The sequence below is a fragment of the Coptis chinensis genome, chromosome 8, assembly GCF_015680905.1.
Source record: "Coptis chinensis isolate HL-2020 chromosome 8, ASM1568090v1, whole genome shotgun sequence".
In the NCBI taxonomy this organism is placed as follows: Eukaryota; Viridiplantae; Streptophyta; class Magnoliopsida; order Ranunculales; family Ranunculaceae; genus Coptis; species Coptis chinensis.
The window spans coordinates 67590138-67617668 of record NC_141463.1 but is presented as its reverse complement, the minus strand read 5'-3'; the positions used below and the strand labels follow the sequence as shown (position 1 = coordinate 67617668).

At 37.5% G+C, this 27531-nt stretch overlaps 1 protein-coding gene and 1 pseudogene across 1 annotated transcript; one reads left to right on the top strand and one right to left on the bottom strand.

Moving 5' to 3' along the window:
* Positions 1-10556: 10556 nt before the first annotated feature.
* On the bottom strand, positions 10557-11288 carry LOC147482573 (uncharacterized). Its single transcript, XM_086579348.1, has one exon. The coding sequence runs from the start codon at positions 11286-11288 to the stop codon at positions 10557-10559; it is 732 nt and encodes a 243-aa protein (XP_086435474.1).
* A 13725-nt stretch (positions 11289-25013) lies between these two features.
* Positions 25014-27531, top strand: LOC147482572 (methylthioribose-1-phosphate isomerase-like; annotated as a pseudogene).

Genomic DNA, 27531 nt, shown 5'->3' with positions numbered 1-27531 from the left:
GTAAAAAATGTCTGTCGAGTACCACAACCTACTCCAATCTCTCCTAACCATCTTGTCACCGTAAAACTGCACGAAGTGGTCGGTCGTAAATGCTTGCTCCGGCAAAATTCTCCGTCTTTGAGCCATTGGAAGTTTTGGAATGATTTGGGGGTTTAAATGTAATGTGGGGATGGAGTTTGAGACAACCTCACTAACAAAACAATGGTGGTGGCGCGGCAGTTCATTTTTTTTTTTTTTTTTTTTTTTTTTTTAATGAAATGGTGGTGGAAATTGGTAGAGATGGTGGTGGGAATGGTTAGGAGAAGATTTGGGGTGGGCTTGTATTGTGGGCGTGGGTGTAGTTAGGTTTTTTTATTTATTTTATTTTATTTTTTTATTTATTATTTATTTATTTTTTTAAAATTTGGTTAGGTTTTTAAGCTTTGTTAATGGTGGAATGAAACAACTTGCGACTATTGGTTTGAAGATGGAGACGCACGTGCGTGGTACGTGCGTACGAGATTGGGCCCAAGCCTAATTTGATTTTTCGAATTTTTTTCGTGCAACTTTAAACTAAATTTGCCGCTTCGTTACCAGTCCGATTTTTGCGAATGAGCTATGGAAATGATCAGGAGAGAATTTCCAATCCAATGATCCATAAAACACTCTATTCCAACTATGGGTGATATATAAGAAGATGGAAAACGCCTCGAAGTGTGTGCATAATGTAAGTTATGCTAATGAATGAAATCCAATTTCATAGATAATGTCAACCCGAATCGAGATACGATTAAACGGCCTAAGCAACACAAATGGAAATTTGAACAATCCTAAATGGAAAAAAACAAACACCCCACCCCAAAACAAATTTTTGACAACAGAGTTTAGAAAATTTGTTTTAAAAGTGGGTCTTTTAAAGTCAGATTCCCGAGACTTCCTAGATTACTATATTTATGGATTTGATATTTTTTTTTACTTTTTATGAATAAGATTTAATATAAGAAAAATGAAAAATAATAAAGACATAATTCACACCATAGAAGAACATGACTAAAAAACCGAGAAAACATGCGAGAGTGGAAAACGTGAATTATGTTAAACGTGGACTTAGGATCCAATACTTATAGCCACACACTCCATAGGGAGGGCTCGATTACATGAATGGTGCACTTACCAATATATGGAATTGAAAGAAAGTACACCAACCAACAAGGGTCAGTCCTCATATACAGGGTCCTGTAAAAGGACTTTCTCTACATCAGGGGACAATAGCTTGTGAAAATGTTTCAACCATTGGCCATTGACTTGAAATGTACTGTTGTCCTTGGGATTTACCAAGCTGATTTTCCCATGAGGGGTGACTTCAGTAACCAGAAAAGGACCAGACCAATGGGTTTTAAATTTCCCTAGAAAAATATGTAGACGGGAGTTGTAAAGCAAGACCTTTTGACCTACCACAAACTCTTTGCACAATATTTGCTTATCATGAACACGTTTCATGTTAGCTTTATAGTGCTTCGCGAGATTTTAAGAATCGCTATGGATTTCTTCAAGTTCATTCAATTGCAACTTGCGCTAGACACCCGTCTCATCAAAATTGAAGTTAAGGCTTTTTATAGCCTACATAGCGCGGTGCTCCAATTCAACGGGCAAATGACAAGGTTTCCCAAATACAAGTCTAAAGGGAGACATACCTATAGGAGTTTTGAAAGCAGTCTTATATGCCCATAAGGCATCAGATAGACGCTTTGACCAGTTTTTCCTATAAGGATTTACAGTTGTTTCTAAGATCTTTTTGATTTCCCTATTAGAAACTTCTACTTGTCCGCTAGTTTGTAGATGATACGAAGTTGCTACCTTATGTGTAACTTCATACTTTTTCACGAGAGATGCAACAACTCTATTGCAAAAATGTGTTCCACCATCACTAATGATGGCTTTGGGAATGCCAAATCGACAGAAAATATACTATTTAACAAAAAACACAACTGTCTTATGGTCATTGTTACGACAAGCCATTGTCTCTATCCATTTAGACACGTAGTCCACGACAACTAGAATATAAATGAAACCGTGGGAAACTAGAAAGGGACCCATGAAATCAATGCCCCATACGTCAAAAATTTCTACCACTATGAATGGATTTAATGGCATCATATTACGCTTCGTGATTCGCCCAAGTTGTTGGTAACGAACACACGTCTTGCAATGCATTTGGGCATCTTTAAATCTTTAAAGAGAGTAGGCTAATAAAACCCACATTGAAGAATTTTAGCAGCTATTTTCATACCACTAAAATGGCCACCACACTCTTTGTCATGGCAGAATGAGGGAACCTCATTATATTCCCATTAAGGGAATACAACGATTTAATAATCTGATCGCGCACAATACTTGAAAAGGTAGGGATCATCCCAAAGAGTATAGCTTAACTCGGCCAAAAATTCTTACGTTCATTTCTTGACCAATCATAAGGAATAACATCAGACGCTAAATAATTCACAATGTCAGCATACCATGGTGCATAAAAAATAGCATACAGATGCTCATCAGGAAAAGAGTCCGACATGGACTCAGAATCACTATCATCGTCGTTTGTAAGTCTAGATAAGTGGTCAGCAACTACGTTTTTGACCCCTCTTTTGTCCTTTATTTCTAATGTGAACTCTTGTAGGAGAATAATCCATCAGATTAATCTCTGCTTAGCATCCTTCTTTGCGAGAAGGTACCTAAGGGCTGTATGGTCCGTGTAAACTAGAGTCTTAGAACCAACCAAATAAGGGCGAAACTTATCTAAAGCATAAACGACAGCTAAGAATTCTTTTTCAGTAGTTGTATAATTTCTTTGAGCATTGTTTAGACTTTTACTAGCATAATAAATAACAGTGAACTTATTATCTAGTTTTTGTCCCAAGATAGCACCAACTGCATAATCACTAGCATCACACATGAGTTCGAAAGGTTTAGACCAATCGGGAAGCTGTATAATAGGTGCAGAAGTTAAGGCGGCTTTTAAAGTTTCAAAAGCCTGTTTACAGTTAAAATTAAAATAAAAAATGGCATCCTTTATAAGCAGATTAGTTAATGGCTTAGCTATTTTCGAAAAATCTTTGATAAAGCGCGTATAAAAACCTGCATGGCCTAGAAAGGCTCTAATATCATGGACAGTCCGTGGTATAGGTAGAGTCGCGATCTTATTTAGTTTGGCCTTATCTACTTCGATGCCATCACTAGATACAATATGACCTAGTACTATGCCTTTTTTCACCATGAAATGACATTTTTCCCAATTTAAAACCAGACTCTTCTCTTCACATCATGTCAAAACTTTAGACAGGTTAGACAGGCAGTCAGTGAAAGAGTCTCCATAGATAGAAAAATCATCCATGAATACTTCCATGAAACTATCTACCATGTCACTAAATATACGAAGTATACACGGCTGGAAGGTACCAGGAGCATTACAAAGGCCAAAAGGCATTTGTTTATAGGCGTATGTTCCAAAAGGACATGTGAATGTAGTCTTTTCTTGGTCATCAATATCAATAATAATTTAGAAATAGCAAGAGTAGCCATCCAAAAAACAATAAAAAACATGACCAGCTAGACATTCAAGCATCTGATCTATAAAGGGTAAAGGAAAATGATCCTTTCATGTCATGGCATTTAAACGTCTGTAATCAATACAGATCCTCCATTTCATAGGACCATGCATGGCAACATATTCACCCTTGGCATTACGTACTATGGTAATCCTTGATTTCTTAGGAACTACATGAATGTGACTTACCCATTCGCTATCAGAGATTGGGTATATGATACCCGCATCGAGTAACCGTAAGACCTCTTCCCTGACCACCTCTTTCATGGTAGGGTTCAAGCGATGCTGAGGTTTGTAAGAAGTTTTTGCGTTATCCTCTAAATGGATACGATGAGTGCATACATTAGGGTCAATTCCCTTAATGTCGGCTAGGGACCAACCAATCGCAGAACGATGTTCCCTAATCACCCTGATCAAACGTGTCTCTTCCTCCTTAGATAATAGAGAAGATATTATCATCGGATGACTACCATCCGGATCAAGTTGAATATACTTTAACTCAGGAGGAAGAGGTGTAAGCATCGGGGTGGAAGGAATATCAATAAATGCTTCTGGGGGGTCCTCATCTTGAGTAATGAATACTTGCTTAGGCAGCAGGTCTTCAAACTCTGTAGATGGAGCAACAGAAGGGTCTACGATAGGTGTAGACTCAAAGATGGTGTTGACTTCCTCTAAGTAAGAGTCATCGGCGAAATCTGAACTTCCAAAAGACAAGAATTTATGCATTTGGTTTTCTGGAAATGTGTTATTAAAATAATCTTGAGCTAAGCTCTCGATCAAGCTAACTTCCCCATCTACAAACGAATCTGGTAACTGTTTCATCATTTTAAAAACATTTACCTCAACAGAAAGATGGCCAAAAGACAAGGACATCGAACCATCATGACAGTTTATGAGCGCGTTGGCAGTTACCAAGAAAGGATGTCCTAAAATGATTGAAACATAGTCGTTAGTGACTTTTGTATCGAGGATAACAAAATCAGCAAGATAGTAGAAATCCTAGACCTTAACAAGCACGTTTTCAGCCACACACTTAGGGTGCTTAATAGATTGATCCACTAATTGCAACGTCATTTTAGTAGGTTGCATCTCTTGTAAACCTATTTGTTTTTATAGATAATACAGGAGTAAGTTAACACTCGCCCCCAGGTCTAGTAAAGCGGTCATCGTGTGGGAATCTCCTAAGGTGCATTGTATAGTAGGACGACCAGGGTCCTTGTACTTAACGATTCCATTGTGTTCCGTTAAAGTTGGAAACTGTTCAGTTAAAAAGGTGTCTTTAGAAATATTTGTCTTACGCTTTTAGTGCACAACTCTTTGAGAAACTTAGCATGGTGAGGTAATTTTTTAATTGCTTCCAGAAAAGGTAAGTTTATCGTTATATTTTTAAGAACTTCCCTAATCTCGTCAAAGTTTGTATCCCTGTTTAACATAGCTAATTTCTGGGGAAATAGTGGTTTCTCTATATATTTAGTGTATGGATCAACTGGATGTCTAACCTTTGCTTTCTATTTCTTAGGTTGTGGTTTAACTGGTACCTCTACAGGGGTAGGTTCTTCAGTTTCTATTTTGGTATCTAGTTCAATCTCCGGTGTAGGGACTACTTGTGGGGTAACTATAGGCATGGTTATGCTGTTATCAACCACTTTCCCAGAACGGAGAGTGGTGATGGCATTTAGCTCACCTACGTTTGCATTTTCCGTACTAGTATTACCGTTCACCTCAAAGGCTGTGTTTGTTGTTTTAGGATTAGTTATTGCTTGACCTGGAAACACACCTTTGGGTTATACTTTCTCTTGAGCTAACTGCTGTAAGGAAAATTAGATGACTTGTAAAATTTGTTGTTGAGATTGCATAAAGGTATCGAAACAATCCGGTTGTGGAGGAGTGTTAGCTATAGGTTGTGTGACATGAACTATGTCACGTTGATTATTAGTTGGTGGGTTTTGATAGTTATTATTATTAACCGAAACGATACCTCTATTAGCATTATAATTATTATTGTTACAATTATTATAATTACCCTGACCTTGTCCTTGTCGTGGTTGAGCTTGGTTGTTATTGTTATAATTATAATTACCCTGACCTTGTCCTTGACCTTGTTGTGGTGGGCCTTGATTATAATTGTTTGATGGCCTAACATTTTGATTATTAAACCCTGGAGGTGTTACTTGTTGATTATTTCTTCAACTGAAGTTGGGATGTTGTCTCCAAGGGGCGTTAGGAATAGGATAACTATTAATTGAGCAAACGTTATCTTGTTGTAATGTTTGCTGTTTGTAAGCGAGGGGACAATAGGAGTCGGGATGCTGTGGACTCAAATAGAAATTACATGGATTGGTGTTGACATTCATGATGGGAATAAGCTTTTGTTGAACAGAAATAGCCTCTACCTTTTTAGTGAGAGATTCGATTAAATTTTTAAGTTCAGGGTCGGGTTTCATCTCAAATATACCGGCGGTCTTAACTGTTGTAGAAGAACTAGCAGAACGGGAGATATCTTCACTACGCCCCCAGTTATTATTACGCTTAGTTTGATCTTCTAAAAATTTATAAGCCTTTGAGGCTCCCTTACTTAGGAAACTACCCCCATTCATTATGTCAAGGACTTCTTTATAGTGGTGTAGAAGTCCTTTGAAAAAGGCACGAACTAACGTGTCTTTCGTGAGGTTATAGTGTGGACACTCTATGAGAAGATCGGTGAAACAATTCCAAGCCTCTGAAAATGATTCATGAGGATTCTGTCAAAAGAAATGAATCTTGGAAAGCATTTCATCGGTCTTCAGTGGTGGGTAAAAATGTTCCATAAATAGTAGAACAAGTTTGGCCCACGAGTCCACAGAATTAGGCATTTGGGCAGTTAACCAAGACGCCGCCTTATTGGCTAAAGTGATGGGAAATACCCTCAGTTTAATTTGTTCAGCACCAACCGTAGGATGGTGAAATGTAGTAAGGACTTAGTCAATCCTACGCATATGCCTTTGATAAGGTTTTTCATGGTCTAACCCATGAAAAACAGGTAACAAATTAAATATATTTGGGGGGATTCGGAAATCCCCCACTGGGTCTGATAGAACGATGCAAGATTTGGGGCTATCGTTAAAGGCTTTGTAAAAGTCAGAGAGAGGAGACTCTCTTTCTTCAACTATTATTTCAGGTGGTGTGTATGGTATATTAGCTAGAGGTGTAGTAAGTGGTATACTAGAAAGGCGTGTTTGTTGACGTTGCCAGTTGATTATGTTAGGCATTTTTCTTCGGCCTGACCTTAATCTCATGCAAGGCTAAGACCAATTTTAATGAAACACAACAACACTCCAAACAATCTTGATATGCTAGTATGAACCTCTAACAGGAGATGCAAGGTGTGGAAGAAAAGAGTATCTGAATGCCTCCTTGTTTCGCTTATGAATAACATCTTGTATATGCGTGCTCAGTGTATCTAACAAGTTAGAACACTGAAAACCTTGAAGAAATGGAAATTTGAAACAAACCTGTGGAAATCAGGCGTTTTAGCAGAGGGCGCGGGTCGCGCTCCGAATAGGCCTAGGTAGGGTGCGGGTCGCGCTCAGGTCAAACTGGAGCTCCAGGCACTTCAGTGCGGGGGTCGCTCGAACTTACCCTTGGTAGGGCACGGGTGGCGCCGGTAAAACTCAAGTTCCAGCGCTCAGCGGGGCGCGAGTTTTGCCTTGGCAAAGCGTCGTCGGCTCGACTAAAACTGGAGTTCCAGGCATTTGGGCACGGGTGGCGCTCCAATTTAGCCTGCCTAGGGCGCGGGTCGCGCTCCGTGTAATTTTGCGAGGAAAATTTCAGTGCTGAAACGGATAACCACAGTTAGAATCAAACAAGGGTAGGTGGGTTATGGGAATTTGGAAGATTAACAATTCTAAAGAAAACAATACTAAAGGGAACTAAGATGGCAGCGGCGCCATTTGATAACCGTAAAAATGAATAGTTCTACTCACGAATAGAATGATAAAATTCTAACGAAAGTAAAACTAAAACTATACGAAGACTATATTTATCAAAGATTTCTACTCTCGAATCTATCGAATAGAGTGGAGTAAAAGATTCGTTCCACTCCTAGTTCTTTAGCATTCAATATTTTCTAATATTATCAGGCTTGGCCAAAGTTAGTGAGAGTAATGGTGGGAATTTAATACTATGATGTGAATTGAACTAACAAGATACGAATAACGAAATGACGGAATACTAAGGTTTGAATCTAGATAAAGAATTAGGGGAGATTGAATCCACCTTGAATCCAACTTAATAAACTAGCATAGATTGTTGTAATCAAATTTTTACGTTCTTACGATAAGAATTGGTTGTTCTAATCCCTAATCATTCATGGCAATCTCTACCAACTAATGACTAGCATGTGAGGAAGTTCTACCCATTCTCATGGCGAATCAACTACCTTCTAGAGTGGAATAGACTCTTATAATGATTCTACACTACACAATTAAGTTTTCATCAAGGCTTCATCAAACCCCTCTAATGGAGGTTTAGCCTTGATTCATAAAACTATCATTTCTCATGGAAATCAAATAAGACATCATATAAAGATTGTAAATTTACTAAATTGAACTAATCAATAATTCAAATCTAACTTAACAACTAAGAAATGATTAATAACTAAGAATCGAAATTAGATATAAGTAATTTTAAATAACAAAAATTGAAATTATGAAGAACTAACTATTTTTATTAATCTAAATAAGAATTAACAATCATTCAATAATCTAAATTAAAACAACGTATGAAAACTAATTAATAGAAGAAAACTAGATCTCGAACTATGCTCTAATGGCTACTTGCTACCTAAACTAATTCTTTCTTAAGAGTTAAGTCTTCTCCATACAAATGGAGGAGACAAGATCCACATTTTCGTGCATGGGCTGAGGAGCCATGTTTTGGGCCGGAAAATCAAGCCCAAAGCCTAATTTCTTCAGTCTACAGGCTCATTTCCAGCCGGATTTGACTTCAGCAGACTTTTTGTCCACTTTTTGTCATCTGATTGGGTCAAGGCTTGGACCGTTGGAAAGCTCTTTCCGAGCCGGTCATTTTAACATAAGGTAGGACCAATTCTGAGGTTTGAGCCCAAAGATACGGTCTTCGGAAGTTCTGGTAACTTTTGTGTGCTGTTTCTGCCCGCGTTGACTTTTACTTTTAAGCTTTGACCGAGCTTTTTAAAGGCTTTTTCTCCTTGAATTTTGGCCTTCAATCACAGAACTTCTTAGCAACCAACCCTTGCTCGTTTATCTCGCCAAAGTGGCGCATTTATGCACATAATTGACTTAAAAGCCTGAAATACATAAAAACACGTAATCAGCATTAACTCTTATTCATTACTCGTATAATTGGTCTAAAAGTATTATTGTAAAGGGGTTAAAACTACAGTTTTGGGGTCTTATCAGTCCGCCTCCGGTTCCATGATCATCTCCTTCCCCCAGGTGGGGTCCTCGGCCGGAAACTCAGCCAGAAATTCTGCCATCGCCTGGTCCTTCTCCGCGGTCCTGGCTTGGTACTCAATGTCATATGAACTGAGCAACACAACCCATTTCAACATTCTCCCTGCTTTCTCTGCTTTCAGTACCTGCTTGAGTGGCAAGTTGGTCACCACTATCACCGAATGAGCATCGAAGTAAGGTTTCAACTTGAGTGCAGAGAAGATCAGAGCCAAGGCATACTTTTCAATCCTACTATACCTTGTTTCAGCGTCCAACATTGTTTTGCTCTGGAAGTACACCGGCCTCTCTGCCTTGCCCACCATCTTTATAAACACTGAACTAATTGCACACTCTGACACCCCCAGGTATAAATATAGCTTCTCCCCCTGCCTTAGCCACGATAGGATCGAGGCCTTGCCCAAATATTCTTTCAATTCCTGAAAAGCCCTTTCACATGCCTTCGTCCACTGGAAGTCAGTTGTCCTCCTTAATAGTAGGTACAAGGGTTGGCACTTATCCGATGACTTGGATATGAACCTATTGAGTGTCGCGACCCTACCAGCCAACCTCTGAACCTCCTTCATATTTTGCAGAGATGGCATTTCCAACAAGGCTCTAATCTGGTCTGGGTTCGCCTCTATGTCGCGATATGTGACTATATACCCCATGAACTTTCTGGATGTCACCCCAAATGAACACTTTTCCGGGTTCAACATCATCTTGTGTCTCCGCAGTATAGAGAACGTCTCCTTCAGACCCTCCAAATGCTCCTCTTCAGTCATACTCTTTTCTACCATGTCATCTATATAGATCTCCATCTTCTTTCTGATTTTAGTCTCGAACATCTTCTCCCCCACTCGCTGAAATGTTGCCCCCGCATTCTTTAGTCCAAAAGGCATTCTGGTGTAACAGTACGTTCCTCCTTCCACTATGAACGCTGTCATTTCTTGGTCCGGGCCGTACATCACCACCTGATTGTAGCCCATGAACGCGTCCATGAATGAAAAGAACTTATACTCTGTTGCTCGGTCCACCAACTCATCTATCCGCGGCATCGGGTAGCAATCCTTCAGACACTCCTTGTTGACGTCCGTGAAATCCACACACATTCTTACTTTCCCATTCTTTTTCGGTACCGAGACTACGTTCGACAGCCATTCAGTAAACTGGCATTCGCGGATGATTCCAGCATCTTTCAACTTCTTCACCTCCTCTAGAATTCCCTGCGCATATTGAGGCTTCATACCCCTCATTTTTTGTTGGACTGGGCGGGCACCTTCCCGCATATGCAATCTGTGACATGCGAACTCTAGATCCAACCCCGCCAAGTCTTCGATCGTCCATGCAAATACATCGCTATTCTCAGTTAACAAGGCAACCAATTTCTTTTTCCAATCCTCTGACAAACTTGTCCCTACGTTTACAAACTTCTCCTCCTCGGCTACCCCGATGTTCACGACCTCAATCTCGTCTATTATCTTGCTCCCGACGAGCGGCCTCTTCTCTCCAGCCGTAGTCTGTAATTGCTATGCCAGCTTGTCCCCTATCTCCGGCGCCTCTTTACTAGGTGTGCGGCTAAGACCCCTCACTGTCACTTGGTGGATGTTCTGTGCCGCGACCTGATCGCCCCTTATCTCGTACATCCCTCTATTTGTCGGGAAGCGGATCACTTGGTAATAAGTAGATGGGACCACCTTCATCTCATGAATCCATTTTCTTCCTAGGATCACGTTGTATTGCGAGTTAGTATCCACTACCAGGAATCGGGTGAAAGTGGTCACTGGCAGTACTAGTTCCCCTAGTGGCTCAGTCATGCTGCCGTTGAACCTGAACAAGTTGGTCTGAGGGGGCTTCATCTGCTTCCTTTCTATGCCCATTTTTTCCATCGCGCTCTGAAATAACAAATCCACTGAACTCCCACAGTGTATCAGCATCCTTTTCACCATGTAATTCCCCATCGCTATGGTAATCACCAGCGCATCCTCATGAGGCGCGCTTACCGACTCCAGATCCTTCAGAGTAAATTCTATCCTGTCATTCCCTTTGCCACCTCCTGGAACTGGCCGCAGACTGCTCACAACTTTTTTTATCTGTTGTAGACTGGCTGTCCTCCTCACCTTATCTCGGTGGGTGTTCTTTCCCAGCGTTTCTCCACTGAAAATAACATTTATCGTGCTTAGGGTTCTGGCCACGGCAGGAGCCCTTTCGATCGGCTGCACTTCCTTGACATGCTCCTTCAGCTGTCCTCTCCCAATCATTCTTTCTACTAACCATTGTAAAGCAAAGCACTCATTGGTAGCATGATTTCTGACCTGATGATACGTACAAAATGGCTTTCTCTCTATCTCCTTAGGCGAGCTCCGCGGTTCTTCGTAGTGCTGCTGTCCCTTGATCAGTGGTAGGATTTCCTCCAACGGCTTGTTCAGTGAAGTTAAGTCTATTTTGCGGTAAGGCTCTCTCTCCCTGTACTCCCTTCGGGCTTGGTCTCTGCCTCTCTCCGCTTTCTGTGTCTCCCCTCTATAATTTCCTCCCTCTCTTGCCGTGGTTCTTTCCCTGTCTCTTCTGTCCTCCGCTCTCACGGCGTGCACTGAGTTGTCGGACTTCCTGTGTTCCTTACTAGTCCTCTACAAAATGTCCTCGTATCTGATAGATTTCTCTACCTTCAGGTACAAAGCATGCAAGGTGGTAACTTCGATCTTAGATACTAATTCATGCACCCGGGTTCCCTGCTTCAATCCATGCTGGAAGGCTATGACCGCGGTGCGCTCATCCAAATTTTCCACCCTCAGCGTCTTTTCCTTAAATATGCACAGGAAGTCTCTGAGTGTCTCGGCGGACTTCTGCTTGACATTGAAGAGATTTGCTACATCCACTACCCTCTTCTTCTGATGGATGAAGTGATTAACAAAAGCTTGTTCCAATTCCTCGAACCTCTATATACTCCGCGACTGATAAGAGCCCAAAACTATAGTTTTAACCCCTTAATAATACTACTTTTAGACCAATTATGCGAGTAATAAATAAGAGTTAATGCTAATTACATGCTTTTATGTATTTCAGGCATGGAACTCAATTATGTGCAGAAATGTGTCACTTTGGCAATATAAAGGAGTGAAGGGTTGGTTGCTAAGAAGTTCTGTGATAAAGGCCAAGATTCAAGGAGACAAAGCCTTTATGAAGCCCGATCAAAAGCTGAAAAGTCAACACGGGCAGAAACAGTGCACAAGTCAGCAGAACTTCCGAAGACCATATCTTTGGACTCAGGCCTCGGATTTGGGCCTACCTTATGTCAAAATGACCGGCTCGGAAAGAACTTTCCAATGGTCCAAGCATTGACCCAATCAGAGGAGCAAAAGTGGACAAAAAGTCTACTGAAGTCAAAGCCAGCTGAAACAGGCTCTGTTGATTGAAGAAATTGGGCTTTGGGCTCGATTTTTCAGCCCAAAACATGAGACCTCAGCCCATGCATGAAATTGTGGATTTGGTCTTCTTTTTTACATAAAACAAAACTTAGCTTTTAAGAAACATATAGTTAGATAGCTTAGAATAGAAAGTAGCCATTAAAATAGCTTGTAGATCTAGTTTTTGAATTCAATTAGTTAAATTAATTAGTTTCATACATTGTTTTAGATTAATTCTTTGAATCATTGTTCTTCATTGATTAGATAAATAAAATAGTTTATTCTTGTTCATTTCAATTTTGTCATTTAAATTTGTAGATATAATTTCAATTCTTATTGTTATTCAATTCTTAGTTATTAATTAGATTTGAAGTATTGTTAATTAAAATTAGTAAAGTTCAAATCTTTATATTATGTCTAGTATTAATTCAATGGGAAATGATAGCTTGATGAATCAAGGCTAAACCTCCATTAGAGCGGTTGAAGAAGCCTTGATGAAACTTGATATTTGTTAACTTAGAAATCATCGTGAGAGTTTAATCCACTCTAGAAGGTCGTTGATTCGCCATGAGAATGGGTGGACGACCTCACATGCTAGTTATTAATTGGTAGAGATTCCATGTATAATTAGGGATTAGAATTACCATTTTGATATATGAAGCATTGCAATTTGGATCACGACGAGTCTTTATTAGTAGATTAAGTCGAGTTAAGGTGGATTCAATTACCTTTAATTCTTTATCTAGATTCAAACCCTTATCATCCTGTCATTTCGTTATTCGTATCTTGTTATTTGAATTCATATTGTAGTATAAATTCCCTCGTAAATCTCTCATTGACTTTGGATAGACCATCAATTGTAGAAAACTTGAATGCTAAAGGACTAGGAGTGGAACGAATCTTCTATTCCAACTCTACGTCAATAGATTTGAGAGTAGAAAACAAATATCTTTGATAAGTAACAGTTCAGTTTATAGTTTTACTTGCGTTTAGAGTTTCATCGCTTTATTTGTGAGTAAGACTATCTTTTTATCATTATCAGCGACGCCAATCAATAATACCAATCGGAGGCTCCCCCTTTCAGACTGGCAGGGAACATCATGCAACGGAGTCCGTCATACTTCACCTCTTGCCACAGCGACATCTGCTGCCTGAAGTGATGCAAATGGTCAACCGGATCTCCTTTTCCATTGTACCTTTCTAACCGCAGTTACGTGAACCTCTTGGGTATCTCAGAATTCCAGACCACATCAGCCAGTGGATTTTGATTCAGGCTTTCGACCATCTTCTTAGCTTCGCCGTGTTTCTCCTTTTCCACCGTGCTATTAGCCTCTCTGTCTCTTTCAATCATCGTCTGCACCATTTCCATGGTAATGCCTCCTGTATGGTTCGCCCTGGTTGCCTGATGAAGTTCCTCACTTTGCACTTCCACTTCACTACCCGCAAGCACTGCTGTTTCTGCTCCCCCTGAGTGTCTTCTCTTTCTCTCCTCAACTCATCATTCTCTTCCCTGAGTCTACCTACCTCCTCCTGAAGCAACCTAGTCGCCTCAGCCACCGAATCTTCAACCTCCTCTACCCCTACCTCTATGTTTTCCACACTCGGTGTTTCATTTGGAACGGTCTCCTCCCTCCTCGGTCTCCCTCTACCTCATCTTCTCCCTGTTCCTCTACCTCTTCCTCTCTTAGCTGGAGCCATGTTCCGCAATTTTTCCCTTCTTCTCAAGTCGTGGACCTACCTCGTCTTCACAGAAGGCACCAAATATATGAATATAAATCCTCACCTCTCAGATCCTAAGTCTCGGTTCTCTCTCACTGTTTTCTCTTTTTTCCCCCTCCTATTTTCACTTTACACTGTTCCTTTTTATATCACCATTGCTCCCTTTTCAACCTTTGATCTCCCTCCTATCCTTCGGTCCACCCTTATACACCTGTCCTCTTAGGGTTCCGCGGCCCCGCTTCGGTACCCCAGTTCCTTCCCCTTTAAATTGCCTCTTCTTTGACTCTGACCGCACTTTTCTCACCTGCCTCTGTACGGCCTGTCCCCTTTCAGGGTGCCACGGTCACGATATGGTGCTTCGCGCCTTTACTTTCTTACTCTACTTCAGGCCAGCTGACATGCCACCTCGGTGGTCGTAAAATAAGTTGATATAGTATTGATTTCATTAGTTTATATTTATTTATTGTCTTATTTTTGTATTTGAGTTATAAGTGCTGATAATTAAAAATGGTTGCTTTATATTGCGGGGTTATAGCCTTATAGGGCTTACACATGAGATCCCTGAAGATCTGTGCCATTTGATTAAGGAGCTGGTTGCTATTCGTAAGCATTTGGAGAGGAACAGGAAGAATAAGGACAACAAGTTTAGGTTGATTTTTGTTGAGAGCAGGATTTATAGGCTTGCTTGTTACTATAAGAGGACCAAGAAGCTTCCCCTTGTCTGGAAATAGTGAGTGAACTCATGCCTTGGATTTTTGTTAAGGCATTTGTGTTTAAATGTTTGACTTTTTGAGTTGAAATGCTGCAACTATTAGTTTAAATTTGTTTGTCGAACTTATTGTATTTTATGTGAACTAAATTTTATGAGAAAAAATTGGAGATGTTTGTGTTTCTGGTTGCAAACTGAGATATACCTTGCGTAGCATAAGTTCGTACAATACACTACACCCGACTTGCATAACATAAGTTCGTACACAATACACTTTCTTCTTGCTATCTTGGGTACTATTATGATCTAACATTACGTGAAAAAGGGCTTTTGACAAATTGGCAGCATCTTAGCTTTGACTCGATTTGTTTTCTTTGTATTATAGATTTTAAGACTAACCTTAATTAACTTATCTATCATGACTTGTTATAGGAAACTAGTGTAGTGACCCTAATTATCTTACTTGAAATTCCATTGTACGATTTTGTTTGTTCTTTACGGTAAAGGTAGTTCCAATAAGTAATAAACAATGGGCTTATGTATCGTGCTTTACCAAAGGTGATGTAGTTTTATTATGGTATACATGAGGTACTTCATGTGGGTCATGCTAAATTTTATCTGTAGTTCTATATATGGTGCAGTAAGAGGACGCGCCATGACTTAAAAGCTCAAGCAGAAGCATTGATCTTGTTTGCAAATCGTTTAGATGGGATATTAAAGTGCGTGTTGCATCCAAGAAATGCCTTTGGACCCGGGTAATGAGGATATTTCTTTCACGTGTATGATAATGAAATGAGGACAATAAGATATTGTTTAGTAATGGGACTAGTGGTGTATGATAATGATGACATTTCTTTCACTTGTATTGAACAACTATGATAAACTTGTATAACCGTGATATAGATTTCAAAGGAAACATGATTGAGGAGTCATATAGGCATGGCTGGCCAAGATCGACTACTGCTCACTATAATATTAGAGAACTCAACCAAGGAGGCGTCTTTACATATTCTATTGTAGATTGGTGGGTACGAGATATAAGGTATGCACAATCTGTTTACAGCCTTCATAGACTCTATTGTAGATTGGTGGGTACGAGATATAAGGTATTTGGTTGATGTTAGTGGTTCACTTGGAGAGTTTGGTATATGGTAAGGATTAGTGAGAGATTCCTTGTTGATTGAAACTAAGTTTCTTTCTGGTGTAAATAAATCCATATTGTCTATGAATTTAGTTTTGCATAAAAAACTTAATAAGATCATGAACTTAGGTTAATGACAAGGTGTCCAGGTCCAGAAGCATTCAATTTTTGTTTTCATTGTTTTCTCTTAGCTTCAGCATGTCTCGAACCTTTAAATGCCCTCATTTTGTTTTTAGTTTTTTTTTGTTCAGTCAAAGTTGTTTGCCTTTAGAATACCACCTCCCCCCCTCCCCCCCCCCCCCATTTGCATTTCACCTTCTTTGGTATTTTTCCTTTTTTAAGTTTCTACATTCCATTTTTCTTACAGTTTTTGTTTCTTATATAGTTATATCTTCATTGAAACTCCATTAACTGATTATATTTGTTCTTTACAAAAGGTAGAGGTTGATTTGGGCATGTATCATGGGATCCCAAACAAGTCTTTAGTGGAAAGGTTAATATGTAGGTGAGCAACACATTTCATTACTAAATGAGGTTTTCTTTACTGTTGTATATAAAGATTAAGTATGTTTGAATAGGACAAAGTAGGGGCTGATCTTGGTACAGGTAATGAACTACATTCTCATTCATCTTGGGGGCTGGAATACGGTCCTTTGGTAGATTTAGATTTAGCCATCTTTTTGATCGAAATTAAGCTATCCAGTGGACTGCTTTCTCTGCAGTTTTCGTGTTGCATTTCAGCCACAAAGTGTACTGATTGTTAGGTGCACCATGTAGTTGTGGCAAGGTTATCCATTAGACTAATTTTCAGGATATCCGTTGGCTGCATCGACACCATCTATTTGATTGAATTGTAGTGGTTTTTTGGACAGGGAATTTGGTCGTGTGGAGTTCTAAAATTTCTGGTAGAAAGGAGATCAGAATGACATTTTTCTTTGATATATATTCTTATCTTTTATTCTTGTTCTTAGAACTATCTGTTGTAGAATGGCATTTCAGACTAGTGGTGTAACGTCTTGATGAAAAGTCGACTGCATGTAAAATCCTTTAGGAAAAGTTGGAGGTTTATGTGCATATTCGGAGTTTGGAAGTACTTCTCAGGTACTTAAAGTTGAATGACGAACAATTTTTGATTTATATTCTAGTGTTGAATTGTCGTGTTCTAGTATTGAACTTTCGAGTTCTAGTGATGAAGGGATGAACTGTCAAGTTCTACTATTGAACTGTCGAGCTCTAAAGGAAGAACTACGTATGACTTGATCCCTAAAAGGGTACGTAGGACCTAGCACAGCCGCTTCTATAGGTAGATACCCACCCCGTAGAGTTCCTTGTTTATGATGTTTAATCATTGTTTTATTTTGTAACATATATATATATATATATATATATATATATATATATATATATATATATATATATATATATATATATATATATATATGTTAGAGTGTGTTTAGTGTGATCTGTGTGATATGTTTAATATTAGATCCTTACATACTTTTGCTTGGAAGAACTGAAATTAAGTGATTTAGGTTTAATGTTTTACGTATGTCATTTGGTTACAAATAGGCAGATGCGGAAATTGCAATAAGAGTAAGTTTTACTATAACTTAAATATTTACTGCTATGGGTGTCATTATTTCTAGTCGTGTTTGTATCCATGCGATTGCCATATTAGAGATATCTTTATTTGTTTAGTTTGTGTAGTCTATATTAGTTTGGTATTCAAGTGATCTGGCATTTGTCAATCCTTCGTTTATGGGTGTATTTGGAATATGTAGGGTTAGATGGTTTTGTTGAGGTTGTTTTGATAACGTGGAGATGTATGTATGTTAGTTGCATTGTATAAGTCATATATTAGGGTTTTCTGGATGTTGTTTGTATATTTATAGTTTTCTTCATATTCGAGGATTGGTTACTTGACTTAATTGGTATTAGTCAAGATGGTTAAGTAGCTGGTTCTACGAATCAATATATCTTTTAGTAGTTGGGTTTACGACTGAGGAATGAAGTTTTATATTTTGTTTGGATATATTCTTATTAAATTTTTAGGTTAGGACAAGTTTTATATTTATGAAATATCGAAAATACAGACTCTGTAGAAAATTTTCCAGATAAACCACGTGTCATAGGTTTGAGTTTTGGGGCGTTACATCCTCCCTTGTCCAACTTTTACAAATGTTGCTATCTGACTTTGTACAACCCTATATTCACTAAAGCTTAAAAGCACTTGTTATATGGATTTTATTTGTTTTGTAGTTCTCTTTATTGGAATAATCATTAAAGCCAGGTAATGATTTTCTTGTCATTCACTTTATCTTTAGCATTTTTAAGATTTGGTGGGATCAACAATGGTCGCTAGGTATTCGATGAAGATGGCCTAGTACTGTAGTGTGGTAGCTGCCCAAGCCTTGCATGTTTTGATATTTTAGTTCCTTAGTTTTTATTTTTTATTTCTTATATTTTTAACTTTTCCAGATCAAGAAACTTTCTGGCCAAGAAGACTTCCACCTCAGATAGATGTCAAACTATGATGAACTATGATGAAGACTAATCATGAGTGTTTGATGTGAATGTAATTTGGTCACAATTCTTTCTTAATTCATTCATTTGTATATTATTAAGTACATATTGATTACCTAAGTCTTATGTTTATTTTTGCTACTGGAATGTTCAATGGAGTTAGCATTTATGAATGCTATTTGAATTTTACTGGATTATATTTTAGTTGTATATTTGTTTCAGGTCCAATTCAATATGAAATGTCTATTTTCAAATATATATATAGGATTTTTTTTTGAAAAAAATTATAACATTTATCACCATTTTGCTAGAACTGTCACAAAAGATACGTTTTTTTATGATGGGTTTTGAGCAGTTGTTACCGTTTTATGTGGTGGAGATAGGCTAGTATGGAACAAATATTTGTGACGGTTTTAGAAAAAAAAAAAAGACCCCCACTCTGTCACGGTTTTGGAAAAAAAAAAAACAGTGACAAAAGACTTTTTGTCACTGTTTTTAACAATAATATAAAGCCTTTTTTTCTTATAGTGGGAAAAAAAACAATAAGAAAATATTGAAGATGGAGTGAAATAGTAATATCATATTACTTTTGGAGGATAACCAAGTGAAAGCAATGACGTGCCTCGTGAAAAAGATTGGTAAATGGATGAGTCTTTCTTTAAAAAATATATACAAAACAATTAAATCTTCTCTAAATAAAATTAACTCTTCAAAGACAAAAGCCTTAAGATTGACTCCATTGGAATTTCTAAAAGTTATTTAAAATAGGTAGAAGCAATATGTCTCTTCAAGTGGTCTTACTACTGCCAAATTAAAATATTTAACAGTTTGTCCCTTGTTAACTATGTTCTTCCGCTTTTATGGTTTTCAAAATCTGACTGGTTTAGGTTATTTCATAGTGTAACACATTGTGTTACGTAACCTAGAATCTATAACACAACATGACAAAGTGCATGCAGCTAGAAAAATACGACTTCTATGGTTTATGACGCTGCTTGGATGTTATGACTCTCTCTCTCTCTCTCTCTCTATACTTTAGACTTCGAAGTATTGAAAGGAAAACATTAATGTACTTTGTTTTATTTGGCTTTAAAGGTTATTTATATATCTGTTGTATTATGGTTGTCGATCCATAGACCAATTGAGATAAGAACTTCTCTTTATATAACTATTCTTTTTCTCCAGCAATTGCACTTGTTTAATTCAATCACTTCATAGAAAGGTCTATAATCAACTTAAAAATCATTATGAGAGCGTAAGAAGAGTACAAAGCTATATGATCAAGTTATAATTATAGACATTTCTAAGCTCATATCACCTTTTAATTATAGCTTGAGAAGAACTTGAAAGAGTCCAAGCCAATTCCATCACTTACTATTCAACTAAACTTTGTTTTCACAATCTCAATCTTGCCGTCTTATAGAATTCCAGTATGCTCTATGGCAAGTAGTGATACATACATGAGATAATCTCATTGCTATTGTATGTTATATTTTAATCATCTGTCTGTCTTGACTCTTTAGATAAAATAAAAATAACTGACGTGAGTTATTTTTAGGTTCTAATTAATAACGTGTTATAATGCCTCAAGTAAAAGACCACACCATGGTATGTAAAACACGGTCCTAATTTGACTTCAAGAGTGTGCTCTATTACATTTGATCACAGTTAAAAAATGTGATCTATTGGCTTTTTGTAGTAGTGTAAATTTTTTAGACTTGGAACTAATTAATCACGTGATCTCGGAGCCAACGTGGTGTGGTATATAGATAAAGAATAGATTTAAGTATTTTGGTTCTGGGATCAGGCGGCTCTTACAAGAAAGAGTCCAAACTTTGCAAAAATCTCTACTGCAAAAAATATTCAATTTGTCTCCAATAACTAACATCTTATAGTGATCGATCTATTGGAAGGATAAAAAAAAAGTTTTTTTTGAAAAATTAAGCTGGGGTTAAGACAGACCCCTACCTATTATATTGCAAATAGCTAAACCTTAGAAAGCCTCCCTAAGACTGGATCATTAAAAGGAGGCACACAAAGACACAACAATAAATATAGGCTTCAACCCTAACATACTTAAGATAACACACTGACCATGCTACATTCAAACCAAAGAAAGTAGAGATAGTAATCCTACTCCTAGTGGTCATTGACACACTCAGTTTTGGTGTATGGAATGGAGATGAGGAGAGAATATAACGGATGATGGATGCCGTTAACCAAAACTATGTAAGATCAAAACCTAATTACCCCTCTATGAGTAAAGGATGAGTAGGATATCGTCCTAATTTTAAGTTGTATTGTGAATAAGGACAGGATTGGAATTGGGTTTGATAGATTAAAAATAGTAGTTGTAGAGATTTGAGGATTACTAATGCTAAACTAATTAAACTAAACTAAACTAGTGATTTATTCTATGAGAAGGAATTCAAGAGATTTGAATCCACCGATACCTTTGATTTGCGACCTTCTACTTTATGGTTGTTCTCATAAGTAGACTACAATTAGGCAATCAAACGAGTGTTGATGCCTTTTTGGACGAAACATCGTTAACACTTATTTCTACTTAAGATTGTTCCTATGTTTATGCTATTAATATCTTCTTTCCTTTTATATAAGCTCGGGCAGTCATTTAATGTATTACCGAGAGTGATAAACACCAAAAACTGTAGTTTAATAGTATTACATTTAGGCCAATTATGTTTACAATAAATGAGAGTTAGTACTGTTTACGTGTTTTTGTGTATTTCAGGTCTTGAAGCTGATTAGGTGACTAAAGACACCATTTTTGTATAAAAAATGAGTCAAGATGATTGTTGAGAGAGTTCTATGTTTCAAGCCCAAGAATCAAGAAGAAAAAATCTTTTCAAGGCCAGTCAAAGTTGGGAAGTCAGAGTCAATTTGGGAATAAAAAGGACAAAAAGTCATATGAACTTCAAAAGGGCACATCTTTTGACTCGGATTTCGGAATTGGGCTTACTTTATGTCAAAACGACTGGCTCAGAACAAGTTTTCCAATGGACCTAGTCTTGCCCTAATTAGAGCTGTAAAAGTATATGAAAATGGTATTGAAGTATTTTCTAACAGCATTGGCTATTTTAGACTTAATCTAATGGACTTTGGGCTCACATTAGAGGCCCAAAGTCCCCCTTCCATGCCTATGCACGAAAGGCATGGAAGGGGGACTTTGGGCCTCTATTAAACTCAATAAATAAAGATTAGTTTATGAATTTAATTCGATTATCTTTTACTTTTACATCTTTAGTTTATTGTTTTCGTTTAATTCATCCGATGACACAAGGTTAAACCTCCAATAGAGGAGATTTATGAAGCCACGTGAGGATGATTGGTAGTTAATGTAGTCACTACAACAGAGGGGCCCTTTTGTAATGCATCCTTTTGTCACGCCAAAAAATTGTTGCTAAAACACATCTATTGCAATGCCATCTAGCGTTGCTACATGTTTCTCGTTCCATGAGAGCCCACTTTACTTGTATTCACATATTGTGACACCTAGACCGTGGCAATTGCTTGTTTTTATGATATTTTTTAAACAATAATAAATATTTTTTAGGGATTTTAACATTTGCAACGCAGATGGCGCTGCCACTGTACGTGGAATTATTTGCAACGCAGTATTCATCGCAATAAGTTTTTATCGATTTAATATTCAACTTTCTCAATATTTGGTATACATTTGTTGCGGTGAGGTTGGCGTCACAATTGGGCTTTTTCACAGCCTAAATTTTTTCGCGGGCATCTTTTTTTGTTTTGGCTCCAACAAAATAACAAAATAGAAACGATATATTTAGCAAAATAAAAAAATAAAAATAAAACCCTAAAAACACTTCTTCTCTCTAACAACTCCCTCCCCCCTTTTACTTTCTTCAATATAAAAATTGTTATAGCTAGGTAGCTTCAATCTTCCACCCTTGAATTCAGGTTAGTCTTCTTCCACCGAAAAAGATAATTTAGATAAGCTTTCCGGATTTCTCACGATCTATTTTTTTTCCTCATATTGCATATTAAAGTTCCAAGCTTTGAATTCGGTTTTAGGTTGCGGATTGGGGTTTTGATTGTAAGGTAATCGCCCACCACCAGAATAGTGTCGATTTTGAGTTTGGGTTTGTTGAAATTTGTATTTTTTTTTCGATAAAAAATTATGTGCTTTATTGTAGTGAATGGTTTCTCTCGTGTTTGAATCATATAATCAATGACATGTATCATGTTGAAGTCAAATCATCTTGATTTCTCTCTTTTTGCAGTCTGTTGTTAATCTTGTACAATTATTCTACTAAATGAAGTACTTAGATGTCAACTTTGTCAAAGTTCACATCCTAAAGGATTACCGAAGGTTTGTCTAGAGCTTGATCATCTATTGGAGAAAAGATTCCCCAAAGAATATGCATTGCGAAGAGAGGATGTTTAGCTTCAACCTATTCATGGACAACAGGGTAATCCATCAGCTGGTGTGTATCAACTATATTATATCTCCTTTCAAGTGATACATATTTCATGTTTCGTATAACATATATGTGTTGTGCACATGTCTTTATCGTTTAGCACAACTTGTTTCTATATTTACTAAGACAAAGTTATGTTCTTAGGCGCCGGACTTGGTGGATAAAAGTGTCCTCAATCATCGCCTCCTCTTACTTGGAGTTACTTGTCTTGGTTAGGCGACCGTGGTTTAACTGTCCATCTTGGAATTGGTTGTGATTATTGTGGGGTAATGTCTTTCTCATAATTTCTTGTTATTTGAAAGATATTATATTTTTTCTGGCATGCTGAACCAATTAGAGTAAATTCCTAGTGTTCTTATTTGTACTAAGTCATTTCAGAAAGAGTGTCACACACTTTCAGATAATTGTCAACATGCAAGTATTGTATGATGATATTTGGATTAGAGGCTGAAATACCTAATTTGGTGGCGGGGGATCTATTTTTTTCATATTGGAAAGTCAGTTCAGATAGATTAGTGCATACAAAAATTTTGAATTTTGGCTGCCTTATTTCCATGTTTGAAACATATTGGCCATACTGATTTATGGTAACATCTTCAACAGGATGATATCCAATAGTTTCCTAGTGATACCTTTTTCCTTCACTCGTTCTCTTACCTCTTGATTGCACCCTTCATATGTTTCCTATAGTTAGTGGGAGATATAAATGCAATGACTGTGAGGAGGCAATTGGTTTTGATTTGTGTGGAGAGTGTTATAATACTTTCTCCAAGCTTCCAGGCCGATTTAATCAGCAGCATACACTAGAGCATAAGTTTGAGTTTGTTAACTCCGACTTGATACGTAATATAATGAGGAGGTTGGTATCCGAACACTTTGAAGACAGTTCTGCTCCTGTTCTCTCTGATGATGCTTCAGAAGATTTAAAAGATGGTCATCCTTCTCATGCACCCTCTGATGATACTCCAGAGAATCAAGAAGGAGATTCTCATTCCACCACACAAAGTTGTAAGTTCAATCTGAATACTTTATATTTCATTATGAATTATTAGAGAATTTGAACTTTTGGTTATTAAGGGATTCAATCTATCTGGTATACTGATAGAGAAATGAAAAATTAAGGAGGCAAAAGTTTAGTTGTCATATTACGATCAGTCCGCCAGTGGGACTGGACCCAAATGGCTGCATTTCGAGTCTGTTAGTAAGTACTTTGTTCTCACTTTTTATAACCTCAGTGTGTTTATACACCACCAAAAAATGACTTTATCTGACAGACTCGAGAAAGATTACCCGACAGTTTCAGTCTGTAGGACGGTCCTGCAAATGATATCCATCGGGTATTATTTTGCCATCCGTCCAGTTAGTTCTTTCAGCACTTCATGTGTTTTGGTTATACCCGACGGTTGTGTGAGAGCTTTTATCCGTCGGTTACTTTGACAGTTTTTAACCATCCTTTCTTTCCGACTGTTGATTAAATTTTTGCTGTACTTATTAACCGACCGGTTTGTTCTTGCGAGTTCAGCTGTTGGCATATATATTCCAATTATCAGGGCGCCAAATCAATTTCAATTCCCACCTTAAATTTTATGAAAAAATTAAAAAAATAAAGAGAACCCTAACTATTATCCCTCTCACTCAAGCTTGTTGTCTGTTGCCTTTACCTCACTCACACTTCAAGAAGGTAACACCTTCTCAAATTCGTCACTCCCTCTCACTCACTCTCTCTCTCTCTCACCCACATTCAATTCAATGTAAAATCAAGTTTTAATTGCATGAATATTAATAAATTTGATTTTTTTATTAAAATTTAATCAATACTAATAAATAAGCCGTAAAGGTAATAAATTTGAATATTTTGATTAAAATTTGATTTTTTTCCTTTTGCATTTGGTTTTTTTGTAGTAGTTGTGTCGTACAACTTCACCTCTGCAAGTAAGCATTCCTCTTTTGTTAGACAAATACTTCATCAACGTTTTAGTTCTTAAATTGGATTGAGCCTGTTTTTTTTATTTCATTACATGTTTTCAAGTTTTATAGTAAGCTTTATGTATCTTGATTACTATTTACGGTACTACCTGTATTGTATTATAGCTCTTTGCACATGGACGAGGGACAAACACATAGCAGCTCACATTCATTAAGTGACAACCTTGGTGATGACTTAGGTAACGGTGATGAGCTTCACATTCATTTTTTTATTATAATAAGCTCAAATTCATGAATGGAATGTGCAGACAAAACTTCCTCATGAGACTACTTATTTGGACGTTCGAAATGCCACTGATGGATGGTAATCCTTTTCGTTTTTCTCTTTTTATTTGTCTTAAAATTGTCTCTATCCTATGTCGTCTTCTCGATTGGTTGTGTTTACTTGACGAGGTGGAGTCAGCATAGATAGGATTTTAATTATGTTAAATCTTGTATAGGAACTTGTTTAGTAGTTTTGAAGTCTATCATAATGTCTCTTTTGATTCCTTGTGTAGCCAACTAGCATCTCTTTCCTATTTATCCATATCAGTGCTCTAGCCCCCTAAGGGATGGTCGATTTTTTCTTTGTGGAACTTTGACTTGTATCCAGTAGTTTAGTCAAACTATATAAGAAAGTAAATTTAAAGAAATTTACGCTATTGGTATTTTACGAGGTTTGATTGATGAACAAATTAGGAAGAAAGAATGGATTGATTTTGACCTTTTAGTATCTTTTTGTTTTATTCCAGGAATACTATAAGGGATATGGTGGTTCATGGGGCACCTGCAATTGCTATATCCGCAGCCCTTTCCCTGGCTGTGGAAGTGTTTAACATGGAGCTGTTTGTTGGAACATCTGAGAATGCATCTTCTTTTCTTTTCAATAAATTAGACTATCTTGTCTCCAGGTACCTCTTTTTCTTAAGATGTCGTTTTCAGATCCCAACCATTATATGACTTATGAATTATTATTTGCAGCCGCCTAACCGCCGTAAACTTGTCAAATGCCACAAGAAAACTTAAAGATGTCATAACAAAGAGTCTTTGCTTCTTCAAGGGATTCTAAATATGTTTTTCAGGTAGTAGATTTAACTCTAGATTCTAGTCTTAGAATGATTGGAAAACTGTTACACTGATGAGAAACTAAAACGCTGTATTATCATTCTTCAGGCTTACATAGAATTTGCTGAAACCATGCTTGAGGATGATGTTGCTTCAAATAAAGCTATTGGTTCATATGGAGCAAGCTTTATTAAGAATGCTCTAAAGGATTCTAAGAACATTTCTATTTTAACTCATTGCAACACTGGCAGGTGCTCGAACTTTGCAATATTGTAGACTTTCGCATTATTCTATCGATCTAGTAAGAGCTTATGTAAAATAGGTTCTGATACATTCACCCTGTACATTGTTTCAATAGTCTTGCAACAACTGGATATGGTATTGCCCTCGGAGTTATCCGTGCACTTCATACTGATGGGGTCCTTGAAAAGGCCTTTTGCACAGAGACACAACCTTTTGACTAGGCAAGTACCCCAACGTTACCTTGTATCTTTGTCATTATAGTTTTGGCATTTGAATTTGACCGAAACTAGTCATTTTAAAAGATGACATGATACCTAGGGTGTTTATGAAATAGGAGCATTAGACTCTAATCCAATATGTCAAACGGCTATCTTGATCATCCTATACTACAAACGTCCAATACTATAGTGATTATGAAAAAGAAATTGAACAGGAGCATTAGAGTCTATGTTTAAAGGTTGTATTGCCTAGGGTGATGTTTTACACAGAGAGAGAAGTGGGATGTATTGGATACTGACTATTAATGAGGCATTCACTCTATCACAATTTTTCAGAGAGTCGTGAATTAGTGATACTAGTCAACCATAATGAAATCTGTTAAAAACTTGCGAGTTGAAACGTTAAAGGTGTAATCCCTTGGCTGATTTTTGTTATGTAGAAATCAATGTGCATGGATAAAGTTACAAATTGAGGTTAGTAATGGCATAATCCCCAGAAATTGTGTCGTCCTAGGGATCAATTTCTCTAAACAAAAGGAGATCTGCTAGTTGTTGTCATTGATTTCTTAAAACATTGTAAATAATAACTTTATTGTCATATTATGGAATGGTCGTTAACATTAAAAGGCGATTAATTAAGCCCCATTGTAATCCATGAGCCGCTTAGCGGATCTCTTCAACAAATAATTGTTGTGTTGGTTTCAAAATTGAACTACATATTGTATCTTTAAATCCTAATATGATTCTTCTCATCCTGCAACTTCAGGGGTCTAGGCTCACAGCCTTTGAGTTGGTTCATGATAAAATACTTGCTACTCTTATAGCAGATTCGATGCATAATTTGCATTAATGAAAACCGGGCGTGTTAATCTTTGCCATTGTCGAGTTGATCGTGTGGCTGCAAATGGTATACACTTGCACCACTCCATTATAAGGCTGGAGATATATTTGGGTTCTTTTAACATAATTTAGCGTGCTTCTTTTCTACAATGCAGGTGACACTGCATTTGGTGCGTTGCGACAGATCTTTTGCCACGCTCAAAGGCACCTTTAG

Excerpts from the sequence above, each read along its gene's own strand:
- LOC147482573 (XM_086579348.1), bottom strand. The coding sequence starts at position 11,288 with ATGATTGGGAGAGGACAGCTGAAGGAGCATGTCAAGGAAGTGCAGCCG.